Below are 18,645 nucleotides of genomic sequence, written 5' to 3'. Positions count from 1 at the left end.
CACTTTTCTCCCCTTTTGGTGAGTTTTTTTCTCGTCTACAATGAAGGTTCAAGATCAACAGTGATTAAACACTCAACTTGGGGGTACATGTCATGAAGTTCATTCTGGATGTGCAAGTTTCAAGAAACATTGCAAGCTTGTACAGTAATGATCTTATGTTCACTGTGATTGGAGAGGCTCAGGTTTAGTTTCTGGCTTTGGGAGTTACGCTTAGTTACATTCACAGACACTGCCAATATTACAGGTAAATTCTCAGTCTGAGAAAAACTGAACTTGCTAACTAACTGATGCACTGACGAGCTCACTGCCTAACCAGTAAGCGCTGTTCCAGAGTGCAGACCTGATGATGACGATGATGCCGTCAAAGATGTTATACGGGTTCCTCAGGTAGCTGAAGAAGCCAAAGGCAGTCAGCTTGAGGATCATCTCCAGGGTGAACATGCTGGTGAAGACAATGTTACAGATCTCCAACACATTGGTCAGCTCCTCAGGCTGGGGGAGAGAGAGAGAGAGAGAGAGAGAGAGAGAGAGAGAGAGAGAGAGAGAGAGAGAGAGAGAGAGAGAGAGAGAGAGCAGAAGAAGAGATCAAAGATGAAAGGAGAAAAAAGGGAGATTGAGTTAGGTGGAGCAACCAAGAGAGAGAGAGAGACAGACAGATAGAAACAAAGAGAAAAGATAAAAAAAAAAGTTGTTGTTACACCTCTGTATTGCAATAGCTGCTGCAACAACAGATGAGAGAGCCATCATCGAGCATACAATTATATAAACATCATGTTTCTCTGCCTTCATTGCAAAGCCTGTCACCCAAGCTGTCAGTCACTTAAAAAAGTATTCTCTTTACCTGGCAAAAAATCAAGATGCATATCTTTGATGGGGAAACGTTAGAGAAATGAAATATATTGACACTGAACATGCAGGAAAACAAATTGGGCTCCTTTTTTTTTAAGATGAGCTGTTCAAGTGAAATTGTAAGGAAAACTCACAGCTTGCCAGATGTAAGAGCGAGGAGGAGAGTGAGAAAACACGAAGGAGGGAGACATTTGCTGAATAGGAAAAGCATGTTATCTGGACCACTCACCTACAAATATGCACAAATGCACACGTAAACACACACACAGGCACACATACTGTATGTACTTGTGCGCAAACACACACAACCAAATCCGGGCCAAAAATGTGTTTCCATTTGTATGTGTGTATATGGTTTTGTCAACACGCCTTTTCCTCTACTCTGTGTGAGTGTGAGTCTGTGTGTGTGTGTGTGTTTCTGTTATGTGCACGATATGGATCAGATGCTTCCTCTGATACCCCCTGTGAATTTCAGTTCAAAGCCGGTACAGAAATGGTCAGCTAGCTCTGCCAAAGTTAGCAAACCATGTCAGAGAAAAACAATTTCTCTCTTCCCCTCTCCTCCTCTAATCCGCTTTTTCTCTCACTCGCTCACTCTCTCTCTCTCTCTCCATCCCCCCTTTTTCTTATGCTTTCTGTCTCATTATCAGACAAGCCCATCTCTCCTGGATCGATATGCTCCCATCGATCAAAGCGGGGAAGAGAGAGGAGAAAACTAGCCGAAGGAGAGGAGGGAAAGAGTAGAGAGAACAGGGATTCTTGAGGAGAAAATGAAGGTGTGCAGAGAGGAGGGGAGCATATTCGAGTAGAGGTGAGGAAGAGAATGAACGATGAAAGAGGGCAGAAATGAATGATGAGAAAAAGTGAATGATGAAAGTAGGAAGTGCAGGAGAAGTTAACGGTTAAAGGAAATGAGAAACGAGGGGAGGTAGCCAGTGTTAACGACTGAGGGACAAACGCACACACAGACACACACAGGAGAAGTTGCACTGTAAGGGTTAACTGCAGCTAACCCTTAACTTTGGCCCCTAGGCTACTTAACACCAGGGCTGTAAGGAGTCACCATTTCATCTGGATGCATCGAACTTAATGGTTAAGACAGCCTGTATAGGTAAAAAGCTGGAAGTGAATCACAGAGAAATCCTGATATGACACACAAGTTTTATGTTTGGGATCAGCTAACTGCCGTTGTTGTTACATTCACATTATGTCCATTTCTCTCTTGTTTGTTGCTAAAATATATTAACCTATGGTGATTAAATTTAGGATGTTACACCAAACTTTCAGAAATTGCAAGTTTGGTGTTATGCCCCATCTAGGGGTGTCTGAGACACAACATGAAAAAGCCCTATCCTGCCCAAGTCCCAAGCAGCCACAAAGACAAATATTCTCAATATAACAAAAGTGAATTTACTTACAGGGTGAGAATAATAATATAAAGATATAGCTTTAGGGTGGACAAAGGTCAACAAAAAAGAACAGAAAACTGAGAAGTAATTAATATAACCTAACAAAAACAAAAAAACAAAAACAAAAACAAAAAAAAAACTAAATGACAACTTATTTAAACATGAGAAACTTGTCCACCCCTACCAGCTCTAAACCAAGTTATCAAAACTACCAACTAAATGTCAAGAAGAGTGGCCGGTTGGGAGAAGAGGAAAATGGGAAATGCCCCAGCACAACGGCGACGTCATCCGTGACTTTTATACAGCAGCCAAGGCTCTTGGAGCAGCCAATCACTGTCGAGGGCTTGGAGTTGGTCCAATCATCCCCTTGTCCCCACACACACACCTGTTTACATAAGAGCAGCCAAGCAGACACACCTATATCTGACATACACAACTGATTTATAACCATTTATAACGAGAGACACCCCCTGTAACTTCAAGCACAATCAAATTCTGTTACCAAAGCCACAGCGCTCTGCAACACATATCATCATATGGGAAAAGTGGATTTTAAACGACAAACTATCTTAAAGTTTTATTCACAGTTGATTGATTTACATGCTTTACTCCTTTCTTAACCCTCATTTTGCCCCTAACTCTAACCTTAAAGGAACAGAGTCTACCCAAAATACAAAAAAGATGCCCTCCCACTTGCCTTTATTGTGCAATCTATCCATTCATTTAGTTTCTGTATGATTTTTCGAGGGTTCCAGTGTGCTGCTCCACGTTTGTGGAGCTCAAACTGTCAAAAATGTACATGTCAAAAACTCAACAGTATAAGGTCTTTCCAAAGGATACACAGCATAATCCACAGCCCTCGAATGTGAAGGGTTTAGCCGGGAACTATTTCCTGCCAGCAAACTGTATCTGGCCAAACCAAATTTGCTCTCCTTGGGGGCGGACAGATACAGTTTGCCAGTGTTCACACAGAAGCTATCTGGATAAATAGATTGCACTAGGGGGTAAGTGGGGAAATATCTTTTTGTTGCACTTTGGGAGAATTGTTCCTTTAAAATGACCCTTTTTCAAACTGTGCACCAGCCATGAAAAATCCTTACCCATGTCCTGTACCTTAACAAGTACAACAATGTAAGCACAGACGATATGTTATGCGATTCACTGTTATTGACAGAACCATCACTGTCGTCAACGCCACAGATTACCTCGGACAAAATAGCCTCTCCTCGCTTTGTCATTCCTTCCTACTCTCCTTATTCTTGCTCTACTTGCCCTTTCTTATCTTCCCTCTCTCCAGTCCCTCACTTGCTTTTCCACCACATTTCTCCTCATATCTTTGCATTGCTGTTCTCCCACATCCCCCTCTTACTTCACACCTCTCCCCATCTTCCCCGTCCCATGCATATTACTTCATCTCCCTCTCATCTTTTTCATTTCCTCCCATACAAATACCCCTCTCCCTGCTCACTTCTTGTCATGTGCTTTCAGTCAGTCAGCCAGTGTGTGAATGTTGCTTGAATATGAATGACTGAGTTACAACTCCCAACCCTGAATTCCAATGTGCCAAATGCTCTCCCACATGTGGGTTTTTCCACACACATACACACACATACACACAAATGCACACACACACACACACACACACACACACACACACATACATGCGTAAATACATTCATGTGCATGCATAATATGAATGCAAATGCAACTCGTCTTCAATCTCACTGACACACACCGTCCTTTGATGAATGAGTCAGTGATAATTCATGATCAAAGAATCAATTGAAGGAAACGGCCAAAACCTCCAAGGTCATACCTACAACAGAGCACATTTTATTCAAAACTACACACGCTCAATGCGAACATTTCTCTTAAGCAGGATGTGGTGTAAACAAGCTAGCCTGCGGTTAATCGGTTCTTCGGCAAGCAGCACGTAGTCTATACCGAGTTCCTCATTTAGAACAAAATCACACGAGGTACGACTTTTATGCCGCAGAGCAAAAACACACACACACACTTGAATTGCTACCGCTGTGTCAGCCTGTGGAAGTTGTGGCGGGAGAGAGAGACACATGCACAACACACACAGAAGACAGACAGTGAGGGAAAATCTGTATATGTGTGTTTCTACATGCAGGCATAATTGGACATGCACACAAACACACATACACACACACACAGGCATGGAGGGAACTGAGCTGAAAACTGCTGTGTAACTGGCATCTGCCTCTCTTCACTGTTCCTGTCGCTCGTCTCTTCCTCCTCCTCCCTCTCCCTCTCCTCTTCCCCACAACCCTCGTTTATTTTTAGTCTTCAGAGATGAGAGAAAGCTACTCCTCTGTACACTGTCAAAGAGTGAGTGGGTGAATGAGAGAGAGTGAGGCAGAGTGTCAGAGAGAAAGTGTGGTGAAAGAGAGAGAGAGAAAAAGTGAAAGGGAAGCGGGTTGAAGAGTCGATGAGGCTCTTTTAGGTAAGAGGTGGGAAAGATGAAGGGGAGCAACAAAAGAATGAACAAACAAATGATGGAAAGAACAAACAAAGGAAGATAGAGGGATGTGTGGAGGACAAGAAGGGGAAGAAGTGTAATTAAAATAACCTTATGTCTTCGGAAGAGGAAGGTACAGTGAAAGAAATAGAGAAACGAATGGCATGAGATGAGAGAGAAACTGAAAGAAGAAGGAGGGAGCTGTTTATGTTACATAATGTGAAAGTGTGTGTGTGTGTGTGTGTGGACAAGCATGCAAATGTGCATCTACACAACCTTGCACCTGCCAGTGTTTACCTGGGCATATGTGTTTATGTCAGTGCATGCACCTATGTGTTCCTGTGAAAATGTTTATGTATATGTGTGTGTGTGTGTGTGTGTGTGTGTGTGTGTGTGTGTGTGTGTGTGTGTGTGTGTGTGTGTACACATACATGTGTGTGGGCACTTGGCAGGCTTCTACCTCTCAGACACCTGCCTTCCTCTGTGTCTCTGAGGAGCCTGGCCAATGTTAACAGCCAGCTCGGTTTTGTCTACTGTTAGGTTAAATGTTTACACCACTGTCAGAAAACCACATGACTGTGATGCTCCGCTCCCACACGGTTCACTCTGAATCAATGTGATTTGTTTTTATAATTTTTCTTACTGTGATCCTCTTTTTCGGAAGTGATAGTGATTCCGGTGATTTGTGTGAGTCAGAGGGAAGCAACTGAGCTGATTGTGTTAAAACGCTGCATTGAGACTTTCAGACTCAGTGGTATAGATAAAAGGTATTGTGGCAACAGCAAAGTAAGCAATGGAAATGGTATCTTCCCTAGTATTCCAGAGCATTCGCCAACTTGATTACAGGGCTTTGCTCAATATCTGACTCTGACTGATCAGTTAAAGCATTCTGCAGCCATTTATTTAAGAATAAAACCGTTGTCAAGCGGTGGCCTCATCACTGCACCGTTTATGAATGCGCCCCATGAAGCCTTGCTGCTGTGTGTTACAGGCTAAGGTTAGCAAAGCTACACATACAGAAACAAGTTCAATAACAGACTCGAGACACCCACTGCCCAAAAGATGTTAGGACTATTACATCTGTTAACTAAACTACTGGGCTCCAGCTATCACAGACAAAGAAAAGTGGAGAAAATTATTTTCCTCTAATCCAGGTGACAACAGCAGATTTGGCAAGTGCCTCTTCTATCTGCCTGACTGTAAATACAATGGGACCATACCACCCTTGATAAAACTTTTAAAACATTTTTTTTAAATGTACTCACATTGGTCTGGAAACAGCTCTAAATAAATAAATGCAATGCACTGTTTTTTTTTTTTTTTTTTTTTTTTTTTTGGGTGAAATAAAATGTAGATGACTAATATTTCTTTTTCTCCAATTTATTCACCTCCTCTGTAAAGTAAAGCCTTTCAATAAGCGGCTTAATCCATTCCGAGGTGGTCTGATATTGAAACATAATGACCAATATGGAGGCGAAGAATGCACAGCGGAGGGGGCTTTCTCTCTGGGGTTGTGGATTATTCCTGGCTTTTGGAATTAAACACACAGCCAGTGGATAATGAGTATAACTAGAGTTTGGGGATTGTCTTTTTGAACGGTAACATGTTAGAAGTTTATTATCATTAAAACTAACCCAATTGGTTATAGTGTTATCTAAATTAAAATGAAAAAGTAACCAAGATCTTAATTACTTGAATAAAAACATGAATATCTTATGCTACTAGTTACCACAGAAAGGTAATCTCAGTACTCTAATATCTTTGTAACATTTCACAACACAGCATATAACAACATTCCATAGTGCTAAAAAATGTACCTTCAGAGACTGGTATGAGTTGGATATTATTTTTAGAAAGTTACTCAGTAAGTGTGTCCCTGCCTGCCAGGCACAGCTCCCTTATGTCTCAGTGCACAGTATGCACAGTACATCTCCCCTTAATCACTTAAGTGGATTTAGTTGGCAAAATCAATAAGAGATCATGGCATTCCCCTGGATTCACCTGGTTGGGCTTTACTCACTGGAAGCATAATATAAATAATGCAAGCTATTAGTGCATCATCATTCGTGGAGTCAGTAAAAGTGCTTATAGTACTGTAAGACAGTGGTCCTTAACCTGGGGTGCAGGGACGCCCGGGGATTCTTGAATGGTTTCCAGGACGTCCCCAGAAATATGGGCAATATTTTAATTTCACTTGCCCATTATTTTATTGACTAGTTAGCCCAATGAGAAAATAAGAATGACTATTCTGTTCATAGGCTTCACACTCTTCACTGTTACTCTGCTAATCTACAGTATAGACAGATATGGAATAACTAAATCTTATCAGGTGGAGATCCCTGAGACTACAACTTATCAAATTCGGAATACAGCCTGATATGCATCCATATGGTCCTTGACACTGAAAAGGTTGAAAACCACTGCTGTAGAAAGTAGCAGGATGTGTGATAACGTCTCACCTGGTTATGGTGCTCAATGCCCATGCTGATTGTGTTGATGAGAATAGCGATCATAATGCCTCTGCTGAAGTACTTGCTCTCCACAATGCCCCAAAGTTTCCTCCTCATCTCAGTCCAAATGTCTTTACAATGTCCAAAGCATGTCTTCCTCTTCTTCCGCTTCCCATTACCCCTCTCCTCCAAGTGGTTCTCCTCCTTGTCCGTCTCCTTCACTGCATCCTCCTCTTCCTCCTCTCCGTTGGCTGATACTCCCACAGCTCCCGCCCCCTCTTTGAGTGACTGTGCACACAGAGGGCAGTCCTCAGGGTTTTGAGTCACAGCCAGAGTGATGGAGTTGGCCAGTGGCTGAGAAACGTGGTCTTGCTTGCCTTGGTGTGGACAGTGAGTTACTAGAGTGCGTGAGAGAGGGAGAGAGAAGAAAGTTTCTGTTCAATGCAAAATGTGATCAAATGTGTTATACAGTAATATCAAACTGGAAGTGTGGTGTGTGTGGTTTGTTGCATTTGCTTGCCACTTGTCAAAACTTATTATTTTGTTTCAGTTTTATATAATTAATTAATTTGGCCAGTCATAAAACAAGGCAAGGCAAAAATGGGAACGTTACAACAACAACAACAACAACAACAACAACAACAACAACTACAATAATAGTAAGAAGAAGAAGAAGAAGAAGAAGAATTATAATAAAAACAGATGAACAAACAAAAAGAAGAGCAATAAAGTCATGCAGGTGAGAGCTTAACCTCAAAACAAACAAAATAATTATAATGTAAAAACAGAGAGAAAATTATAAGCAAAGAACAAAATGTCAAAAAGATAAATGCATTTTCAATTGAAAATGCAAAATTAATGAATACATAAATAAATAACCAAAGTCCAACATGGTTTAAACAAAAAGAACAAGAAAATGCATAACAGTAACAAATAGAGAGAAATGAAAATAGTCCTTTTTTAAGTGTATCAGGATATCCATATAGGTTCAAGGAAAGAGCAAGAATAAACTCACTGATTCATGAATTAACAAGCATAAGTATTATCTTATGTGGATGAAAATCTCTTGAAATTCAATCAGATGTGCAAGCTGAGGCATGACCTCAAACAGAGGTAAGACTCCAACAAATTGCACCCATCAAAAGAACATTCCCTTCCAGCCTTTTGTTTTCCAGTCCAGTTTGCAGTAAAACCATATTTTGTTTGTGGTGCACTTGCCAAAGTCTTATATAAAAGCACACATATATTATGTTTTTGTCCCAGTTTCTTAAAACATATTCAACAACTACTCTATTTGGACTGTTATTATTACATAATATTGTCTAAAATGAACATATCAAATGTTGCATAAAAAAGAAACATATTGTAAAATCACATTTTAACTCACATCTTGGATGCCTTGAATGATGCCTGTCTCCATTCACATTCCCCCCTCCTCGCCTATTTCCCCTGCCTCCTCCAACTGGTGGGGGTTTGCCCCTCAGTGTGTAGTAAAGGGCGGCTGATCTCCTCTTCGCCTTGCGGAGGACATGACAGACGAGCTGGAAGATCTCTTCGTAGCAGTCTCCTGGCTCCGTCATGCTGGCCAGGGTGGAGGAGGACAAGCACTGCGCCCTCTGCTCCTGCATCAGCTGGTGCTCCCGCTGTTTTGTCTCTGAGAACTGGGTGGCAATGACCACCAGGCACAGGTTGATCATGAAGAATGAACCAATCTGGGTGGACATTAACAAAAAAAAAAAAAAAAAAAAATCAGAAAAAGAAATCAGATCATTTGTAGTCCACATGTACAAATGGGTGGGTGAACAAATGAGTTAGATTATGTCGGTGCAGCTGAAAGAAAATGTATTTTGAGATACTGTGGGGAACATAGGGATGACAGTCTGACAGATATCTCAGGAATGAGCCGTTCTATAGAAAGCCAAGTGGAAAAAGCTATAATTCAAGCAAGACAACATTGAAACTAAGGTGGAGAGGGTCCAGACTAAGATCTTAAGGTCATGTGTTACCATGACCCTATATGTTCCCAAGCTACTATGTTCCCAAACCCTCTATATTCCCAAAGTCCGACTTTCCCAGATCCTATATGTTCCCAAACTCTTTTGTTTGCAAAGTCCTTTGTTCCTACACCTTAAGGTCCCAGATCCTATGTTCCCAAGTTTAGTTCATACACCCTGTTACTCAGGCCCTGTGTTCCATCAATGTAATTTCTACAAACTAAAAACAGACCCCTGTTCTCTAAATACTGTGTTCCCTAACCATAGGATTGTATATACCTTACCAAAAAAAAAAAAAAAAAACATAATATGACAATATGTGTTCAGTAAATAATATCTGTTGAAAATTCTTCCAAAGATACTTCCATACATAAGATTAAACATTGGCAACATACACAATTCTGTGTTCAGTCAATATAAAAAAAAAAGAATATATATATAATCTCCATGCCTCCTGTGTCTGATAGTAGCCTACATGTTCAGTAAATAATACCTGACATGGTGTCTGAAAAACGTTTAGAAAAAAATTAATGACATTGATGGAATATAGGTTCCTGGGAGCAAAGGACCTTGGGAGCAGTGGCCCGTGGGAACTCAGATTAGTTCCCACAAAGCACCACTTACCACTCACTAAAAAAAAAAAAAACAACAACTTCTGCTTTAGAGTATCTTATTTCAATAATCAGTCACCTATGGCCAAAGCAGATGTTGCTCATTCAGGAAAAATGAATGTATTATGATGTTCCAATGGTTAAACACAGACTTGCTTTTCATCTGTGAGAAGCTAGCTCTCGCACTAGCTGATGTTAATAACGTGTGCCAATCCCCCTGTAGCAATGTTAGCACACATGCTAAAGGTCGCTGAGGGCTGGCTTCCCACCAGACCGCGGCTGATTGGCGCAGACAGATTGAGCCAACACATTGCCAAAGTACAGTGCAGAGTCGGGCGATCCCTCTCTTTCTCTTCATTTTACTCTCTGTGTGTCTATCTCCCCTCAACTTTACATCCCCTTCGCTCCCTTTCACTAACCCATAGCTCTCTTTACTTTTCTCATGCTCAAGCTCCACATTACATCGACACCGTTCAAATCGCTCCATCCTCACTCACCCTGCTTTTGCCCTTCACCCTCACCACTAAAGAGCTTCAGTCTTTTGTTTTGTTCTTCTAAATCAAAGTGAGCAAAGGAATGAGGGAGTTGGAGAGACCATAGAGGGTACATTGTAAGTTGGTCCCCTTTGGCTTACCCTTTTACTGGGAATTGTATTGCAACTGTTGAAATGGCTGTTGGACTACTCAGTGCTGGCAACTGAGTAATGGTTATGTCAATAGAGCTTAATGTGAAACAACTTAAAACCCAGGCTTGTGGATTGAAAAGAACATGTAGTAGTATTGCTTATGTTCTTTACAAAGGACACTGGCCATTTCTTTCACTGACACGAAAAACACATACAGATACAGGAATAAACATGCAAAATAAAAAATAAATAAATAAATGAAAAAAAAAAAAAACTAATACATGAAAATATGCACACTGATAAACAAGCAGGAAGTAACTAATTTCATCTGCTCATGTCACTGTAACTGAGTAGCCTTGTTGTGTAGATGTACCTTTCTGTGATATTTTCTAAAGCCCCAGTCAGGTAGACTACTGAGATGTTGTACAAATTGAAGACTGGGGCTTTTAAAATTAGTGATGTTACTTATTTACTTTGGACATGTTTGCTTATGTGTTGTACTTAGGTACATTTTAAATTACAACCATTACAGAGCACAAATTTATTGACTATGTATAAGTATCAGAAACAGACCCCACACAAATTAATAAATTGTGGAGCCTTCCATTGTGAATGGTTAGTCAGCAGAGATGAAAAGAGTAATCTGGATTTTCTTTGTTATAGCATTATGCAATGGGGTGGCATGGCTCAGGAGGTAGAGCGGTCATCCGGTAACTGGAGGGTTCCTGGTTCGATCTCTGGTTTCTGCACATAGCGTGTTGAAGTGTCCTTGAGCTAGACACTGAACCCTTAACCGCTCCAAATGGGCAGCATGGCACTATATGGGTGAATGTGAGGCAAACATTATAAAGTGCTTTGAGTGGCTGGTAGATTAGAAAGGCGTTATAGAAATGCAGTCCATTTTCCTTTAAAGTACACTCTTTTGTAGCATTTCCAGATTTCCAAAATAAAAGGATCTAATTGTAAACGTGAAATGATAATGTAACGTTGTAATGTCAAAGCAAACTCAGTAACTTTCACTAGCACATTCTAAATGAACTACTCTTTATTTATTTTATTTTATTTTTTTACTTTACATGAGTAAATCTTTACAGTAATAGCTCTATTAATCAAGTAACGGTACTTCTAAATGAGTAGCAATTTCTAGCACTCCTCCCAACTCTGTAAACAAGTACAATATACACCTGCACAGGTATGCAAAGACATACAGATCTAACCCTAACCTCCACATATAGACTGTCATCCATTTTTATCCACAGTGATCAAAGCCGCAGGAGAGGGAGAGAGGGAGACTGAGAGGACAAGAGAGAGAACCAGAAGGATTTGTATATGGAGAGAAGAGAGACAGGCAGGAGGGAGAGGAGAGGAGGAGGAGAGATGCCCATCTGTGGCCTGTGGGTCAACACGGGTCTGCAGGTGTGTGGGCTTTGATTTCCCTCCAGCCTTGCATCTGTGTGTGTGTGTGTGTGTGTGTGTGTGTGCGCGCGCGATTCCAATCAGTAGGCAGCTTTACGCATAATCAGTGAGGGCAGTCCAATATCACAGATTTCAGATGATCACTGCATTATGCATGGAAACACACACACACACACACATGCGCATGCGTGCGCGCGCGCGCACACACACACACACACACACACACACACACACACACACACACACACACACACACACACACAAAACCATGTGTGCTTGCATGCATACACAAATGGAAATAAATTATCATGGCAGGCTTAGCTTGTGACTAAATGTGTGTGTGTGTGTGTGTGTGTGTGTGTGTGTGTGTGTGTGTGTGTGTGTGTGAGTATTTGCATGCACCAGCTGTCACACACGTTTACACATGCATGTATATACACTCAAATGATTTTCTCTCTTGTCCTCTCTCTCTCTCTCTCTCTCTCACACACACACACAGACACACACACAGACACACACACACACGTAACCTCTCCATCACTGTCCCCTTGGTAGCATTCATCTCCAACTCACTTTGTAATCCTTTTATTCACACACTTCAGTGTGACACTTTTGTCACAACTCAGCTTACACACTCAACAGTATATCAAGTATCAGAGTGTTGGATAGGTCACGTAGAGAAACTGTGTTTGACACCGTGGAGGTCAAACTTCTCATTGTATCTTAGTTTCCTACCCAAGAACTTGCTTATAGCACGAAATGAGAAGCTTTAATGAACAGTAGTCTGACACTTAATAGCCAAACAAAAGAGAGAGAGAGAGAGAGAGAGAGGGACAGAGAGAGAGAGAGAGAGAGAGAGAGAGAGAGAGAGAGAGAGAGAGAGAGAGAGAGAGAGAGAGAGACAGAGAGGTGAGGACAAGAAGGTGAAAGAGAAAAAGGTAATTAATAAGCAGAAGGGTAAAGGTAAAAGAACACAGACTGAGACATAGTAAAGGTGACCCTGCCTTTTACAGTATTTCTTGGTACAAAGCACAGGCTTGTCTGAACAACACCTTTGGGACCCATGTAAGTGCCTGACTGAAAACTTGTCACAGTGTCAGCAACACTTCCAGGGCATCCCTAAGGACCCCTGACGACAAGTTAGACTGCAGCTTTGCAAGGAGGCTCAAATGGGCGGCACATTTGCGTCCATCAATCATTCATCACAAAGGGAGAAAGGTCTCACTTGTTATCGTGCTCTGAAAGCAAATGTGCTCTGTTTATCTAACCTTAAAAGCAAATGAGTTCTTCTTTGTATTACAGAAGATAATCGTACCTTTTCTTCATCTCAGTAAATGCTAAGCTAATCTGTCATGCTGATCAGTTTATTGCTTCCAGCGAACCTAATCGGAAAAAAAAAACAGAAGGAATGTGAAAATGATTCCAGATGACTTTGAGGAAGTAGTCAGTCCAGTTCTGTCCAGTTCATCTTCATTTGCCCCTTGTTGGACATTACTGTGGTGTCAGTAGTGGGCTGTAAAATATTATCTACATGATGCAAGATGTTAACTTTCCAAGCGACCAGAGATGTAGCAGCATAAACCCAACAGAAGTAATTATGCAGCAATTTGACGCCCACTGTCTATCTCTGGCTGGGCAGTGCCAAGAGATGATCACTTTGGCAATCCCAACCTAGGGTCCAGAGTATGCCAAAGAAGGGTTTAGATTTATAACAGTGGCCATGATGATCATGATTACCTTGGCAAAACAGGGCCAAGAAACTGGAGAAAGAATTGGGTGGAAAAGTTGATTTTTAGTACAAATTCTGCACTCTATATAGGTTTTGTTCCTGCCGGTGTAGTGTAGTGCAACATGGGACAGAGGGGATATTGTACGGTATTTTTTTTAATCCAGTTCTTCTTTCAAGTGTTCCACTCATTTTTCTTTTCTCACCCTTCTTTTCCCATTATATCCATGAGGCAATAGCTTGGAGTGGATATTGCACTGATCGTGTGTGTCTGTGTGTTTGTCTGCAGCTAATCTTGCATACCCCTGGGCCTATCAGCCTATTATTTTTTGTGCACAGTAATGAATGTATGATCAAGGACCTCAAAGGATCAAGGATTAAAAATCTGTTTTACACAGGAATTGAGTGCTATCTCCTCAGCTGTCCAAGCATCGGAGACGAGGTGATATGGCTGGCGAAGATCTGCACTCTACTGAGAGCAACTCCTCTCGTTCAAATTTTGTCGTCTCCTTATGTTTTTCCAACAGCACCGCATTCACATGCAATTGCTAAAAACAAAACAAGAAAACAACAAAGAACATATAAACCATGTAAAAAGCTGAGAATAAACATCTACAGTCAATAACAGAGCAAAATATTCCTATGTCAAATGATCAGTGCACATAATGCTGATGTAGGTGATGAATGATTATTTTGTGCTTGATTGGGACATATCAGCTATTTTACACCAGAGATACTGATCTGAATGCCTATCTGTAGCATGTACTATCTTACATTCATGATGTGAGAAAGAATAAGTACTTAATACATCATAAACTAGGACCAGCCTGGAACTTAATAACACCAGAATTGGGATTTGAACTCTGCTCTCTGGTGTGGCAAACCAAGCATATGTTTTACCAGTTGTACTGAGGTGTTTAATGATGTTTCCAGGAGTGACCAACATACTAGCGACTGGTTGCAGCTGAAGACTTTAAATCAACCGAGCTCTTTCCTTTCTTGGCATTGTTTGCAGCTGCAAGTGCTCCCAAGCAATAAGTATTTCCACTTTGTACCTGACAGTAAATTTTCTGCCCATTGGGGTCTAGGGACTGAATCAATTTCATGGCAAATGAAAGCTTGTAACCTCAAAATCACTCAAGCCTGAAAAAAAGTATACAACACACCATCTCCTCTGTTTTACAGACAAATACACAGCTCTCCCCCCACACTGGAAAAAAGCCTCCCCCTGTTCGAACCAGGACTCCCATCCCATTAGAAAAAAGGCAGTTCCTAAGAATTGCTTGCCAACCAACCTTAAAGAGCAAATCGGCATTGAATAATGTTTTTGAGCCATAAACATGGTTACTTTTACATGACTTTTCTATAGAGCATAGCATTAAACCTGCACAGCAATTTATCCTGTTTTCTACTAGTTTTAAATCAAGTCTGCATTCATCAGCAACTAATGCCAGATATTTTGCTTTTGGCAGTAATTTGCCAAATGTTTTGCAACAAAATGGGTACTGTCCCAACACAGAGATGCAATTTCCATTAATGCAAACACAACTCCTATTTGCTCTTAACTCACATATTTACATATTTAAAAAGTAATGTACTAGGCTGAAAACAGTGTGTTTATGCACTTTTTAATAGAGGCGCCATCTGCACCCAATGTAAACAAGTATGGTTTGTGTATTGAGATGTGATAAATGATGTTGTGCTGGGAATAAAATGAACCAAGAGCTGTGCATAACTATAATATTGTCATTACTTGTCATTAGGTAAAAGAAAATTTAATGTACTGTAGACACTAAGGATATAACCTACACAACATCAAATTTTCAATAAGGTGTTAGGATGGCTAATTGAATGTTAATGCTGATGCTGTCACCATGTGGGGGGGGGGGGGACTTCGTTCGACTCCGTTCGACTCCCTCTTGCTCATTTTTTTTCTGCACATTTGATTGCTGTAGCCACTGTTATTGTTGTTGTTGTCCCTCTCTTCTTCTTCTTTTTCATCTTCATCTTTGCTTCTGCTTCTTATTAAATTAAATTAAATTAAATTAAATTAAATTAAATTAATTTACTTGGGACATCACTTGCTTGTCACCACTACCTCTCTCCCTTAAATATGCATATATATATATATATATATATATATATGTATATGTGTGTGTGTGTGTGTGTGTGTATATATATATATACATATACATATATATGTGTGTGTGTGTGTGTGTGTATGTGTGTATATTTAGAAATTCTACTTTGTTTTTACATAGAAAAACAAATGTCAGAGCCTCATTCATCATCTGGTTCATAAGTCATGAAAATGAAGACAAAGTCACTTATTTAATCTTTCCATTTCCTCCTTTATCATTCTTCAATCTATCTCTCAGTCCGTTTCTTCCCTCATTTCTCTGTTTCCTTCTCTTCTGTTTTTCCTCACATCCACTTCCTCCACCTCAGCACCAGGCATCATTTTCCTATGTAGCCCACATCAGAGGATCCTACGGTTTGAAATATTCCTCAGCCATAGGCTTCATGCAGCTCTTGTTTACTCTTTTCATAAAACATGGACACATTTAAAAGGAGACTTGTGTGGCACAATGTCACTTCTCTGCTCTCCTGTCCAACAAAGACAAACAGACACAAAATCTTTCTTTCCCTCTCTGTCTCTCTCCTACTTTCTCACACTCCTTTTCCCTTTCTCTCCCATGCATAGTGTGGTGAGAAGGACGGCCACGGCAAACAACGCAATGACCGTTCTTCTCCATTCAAGCTCTGTTGTTCTACATTTAGTTGACACTCGACGCACACCACTTTTTCGCTTTGCGTAAGCAGGCTCTCAAACCCTCCGAAAACATTTTCTCATTGTATCTGCACAAATAAGATGGGTGACCTATTTTGATTCAAAATGGTGAATTTTACAGAAAGGTGACAAGTTCACACGTTTGATGCATGCACAAAAACAAAACAAAACAAACAGAAAAATTCTAATTTTTACTATGATCAGATCTTCAAAAATGTGTTTAAAAATGGCCAGGATCACATTGTTACTGGGCCTAAGTATATGCTGGCCTGGACACAAAGCAGACACAGTGTGCAAATTATAGTAAATATATGCTTACTGAAAGCAAGTTAAGGGAAAAAAAAGTGCTATAGAAATAGATAAAAACTGATAGAACCACAGGTGATGCACACCAGACACTCTGAGGCCAGTGGCAGATGCAGAGATCTGATCCCTTGAAATATGATTTTTGCGATTACATCTCAAATATGACATGCTGAGGTGACACAATCAACTGTAGCCTCAGATTCCGTCAAGCCTGAAATGTTATATGTGCCTAGACACAGTTTGTAGGCACGGATAGATGTTGATGTTGTTAATGCAATGGATAAAACCTCACAGATATCTAATAACAGAAATCTTTAATACTATTTCATACTGAATTTCAGAGCAGGAGTCATATAATGAAGGTGTAATTTTTCAAAAGGTAGATATTTCCCTTTGGACTGAAACTCAGCTTTGTAATGATAGGCAAATAATATGGTTTGAATAATATGGTTTTGTGCTTGTTTGTTTGGAAAATATAATAGACTCTTGGTGAAATTGAAATTACAGCAGGGGAATAAGCTCTAGGTGCGGCTGTTTATGAAGCATTTACTGTAGTAATAAATGTGACTTACAATGATGAGGAAGATGAAGTAGATGAAGTTGTAGAAGGAATGGGCGTCCATCACATAGTACATGATCTCCACCCAGCCCTCCAGGGTGATCACCTAGAAGGCACACATATCAAAACGTATGAAATGGTGTATTTTAAGCTTAAAAAAAAAAAAAAAAAAATCCATTCAGGAAAGAGGGTGTGTCCAAAAAACAAAATGTTCTTTCCAAAATATAACTATTCTCCATATAAGCATGTAAACATTGATAGGTTATTATTAGGTATGACCTGTATATATCAGTTTAGTCATATATAGATGTGTGCATTTTTTCCAGCTGATGCATCTACATGATATTCAAGTTGCAGAGGGAAAGTTTACATAAATTTGCAAGCTCACACCTGTCTACCCACAGTATTGCACTGTTGGACAATGAGCAGCTCCACTCAGGCACATTTGAAGTGTCTTGCACTTTGAGGTTATTGCGTATAATGGAGCATTAACAGGCCTGCAACCAAAATCCCAACCCCGCCTTCATCTCACTACTTAGTTTCCCACTCACACCTACCTGAAATATGACGATCCACGCGTAGACGATGTTGTCGAAGTTGATTGCGCCCTTGTGGGGGTTGCTGCTCCCTGTGTGGCAGCGAGTGTAATACTGGTTCCAGTTGATGCACAGACCCATGGCGCCAGCACTACCATTGACCAGCGGCTCAGGAGCCAGGCCCAGCGCCTGCCTGTGCAGAGCATCCTCCTTGTCCAGGCAGCACGTATGGCCTCCTTCGCGTCGTGCTGGCACGTCAGTGCATGACATGATACCATTGTCAGCTGCCAGGGAGCAGATGAAGGGGCGTTCATCGTCCTCCTCTGGCTGGTAATATGGAGCTGGCAGGGTCATACCCGAGGAGCTGGGACAGAGGATAGTGGAAAGGGTGAGAAACTGCTTTAGTTGGTTATGATCACAGGTGAGTGATAGAATTTTTTTGAGACATTAAGATGGTAAGTTGCATTTGTGTTTCGGTGAAAGAGGGACAGATGTGGGAGAGAAACAGATGAGGAAGGGGAAAGCATGGGAGGAGTGGCTGCAGTGGTGGCTGAGGTTAATGCCTTTGGAAGGACTCAACCAGGCCTGCATGATGAATGCATCATTGAGGGCAAGGAAGTACATTTAGAAACGCAAACAGTCTGACATGCATATGGCATATTTTCAAACATACCATCATATAGACACATATAGACACATAAATACCCTTATATATAATGTATAGATTGTACACGCTTAGAAAAATGGAGGGCAGAGGGGTCATGTGGATCCACTCTCTCCGTTTCACACCCCCTCTGTCTCTTTCGCTGCAGCTTTCGCACTTCAGTCCTATCTTATCAGTGAGAGCACTCCATCTCTGTCTGAGAGAAGGAGAGATCCAGGAGCTGG

At 40.9% G+C, this 18,645-nt stretch overlaps 1 protein-coding gene across 1 annotated transcript in view; it reads right to left on the bottom strand.

The window, feature by feature from the left end:
- Nucleotides 1-18,645, bottom strand: part of LOC115364085 (voltage-dependent T-type calcium channel subunit alpha-1I-like) — a 170,393-nt gene that overhangs the window by 56,675 nt on the left and 95,073 nt on the right. Inside the window, exons 6-10 of the mRNA XM_030058506.1 lie at nucleotides 17,779-18,121; nucleotides 17,235-17,327; nucleotides 8,581-8,905; nucleotides 7,203-7,591; nucleotides 341-492 (exon numbers count right to left, since the gene is read on the bottom strand). Coding sequence (XP_029914366.1) covers nucleotides 341-492; nucleotides 7,203-7,591; nucleotides 8,581-8,905; nucleotides 17,235-17,327; nucleotides 17,779-18,121 — 1,302 coding nt within the window. The remainder of the gene's footprint in view (nucleotides 1-340; nucleotides 493-7,202; nucleotides 7,592-8,580; nucleotides 8,906-17,234; nucleotides 17,328-17,778; nucleotides 18,122-18,645) is intronic.

The sequence above is a fragment of the Myripristis murdjan genome, chromosome 8 (assembly GCF_902150065.1).
Source record: "Myripristis murdjan chromosome 8, fMyrMur1.1, whole genome shotgun sequence".
Lineage (NCBI taxonomy): Eukaryota > Metazoa > Chordata > Actinopteri > Holocentriformes > Holocentridae > Myripristis > Myripristis murdjan.
The sequence above is the reverse complement of the archived record's forward strand: the minus strand, read 5'-3'. Positions and strand labels throughout refer to the sequence as shown.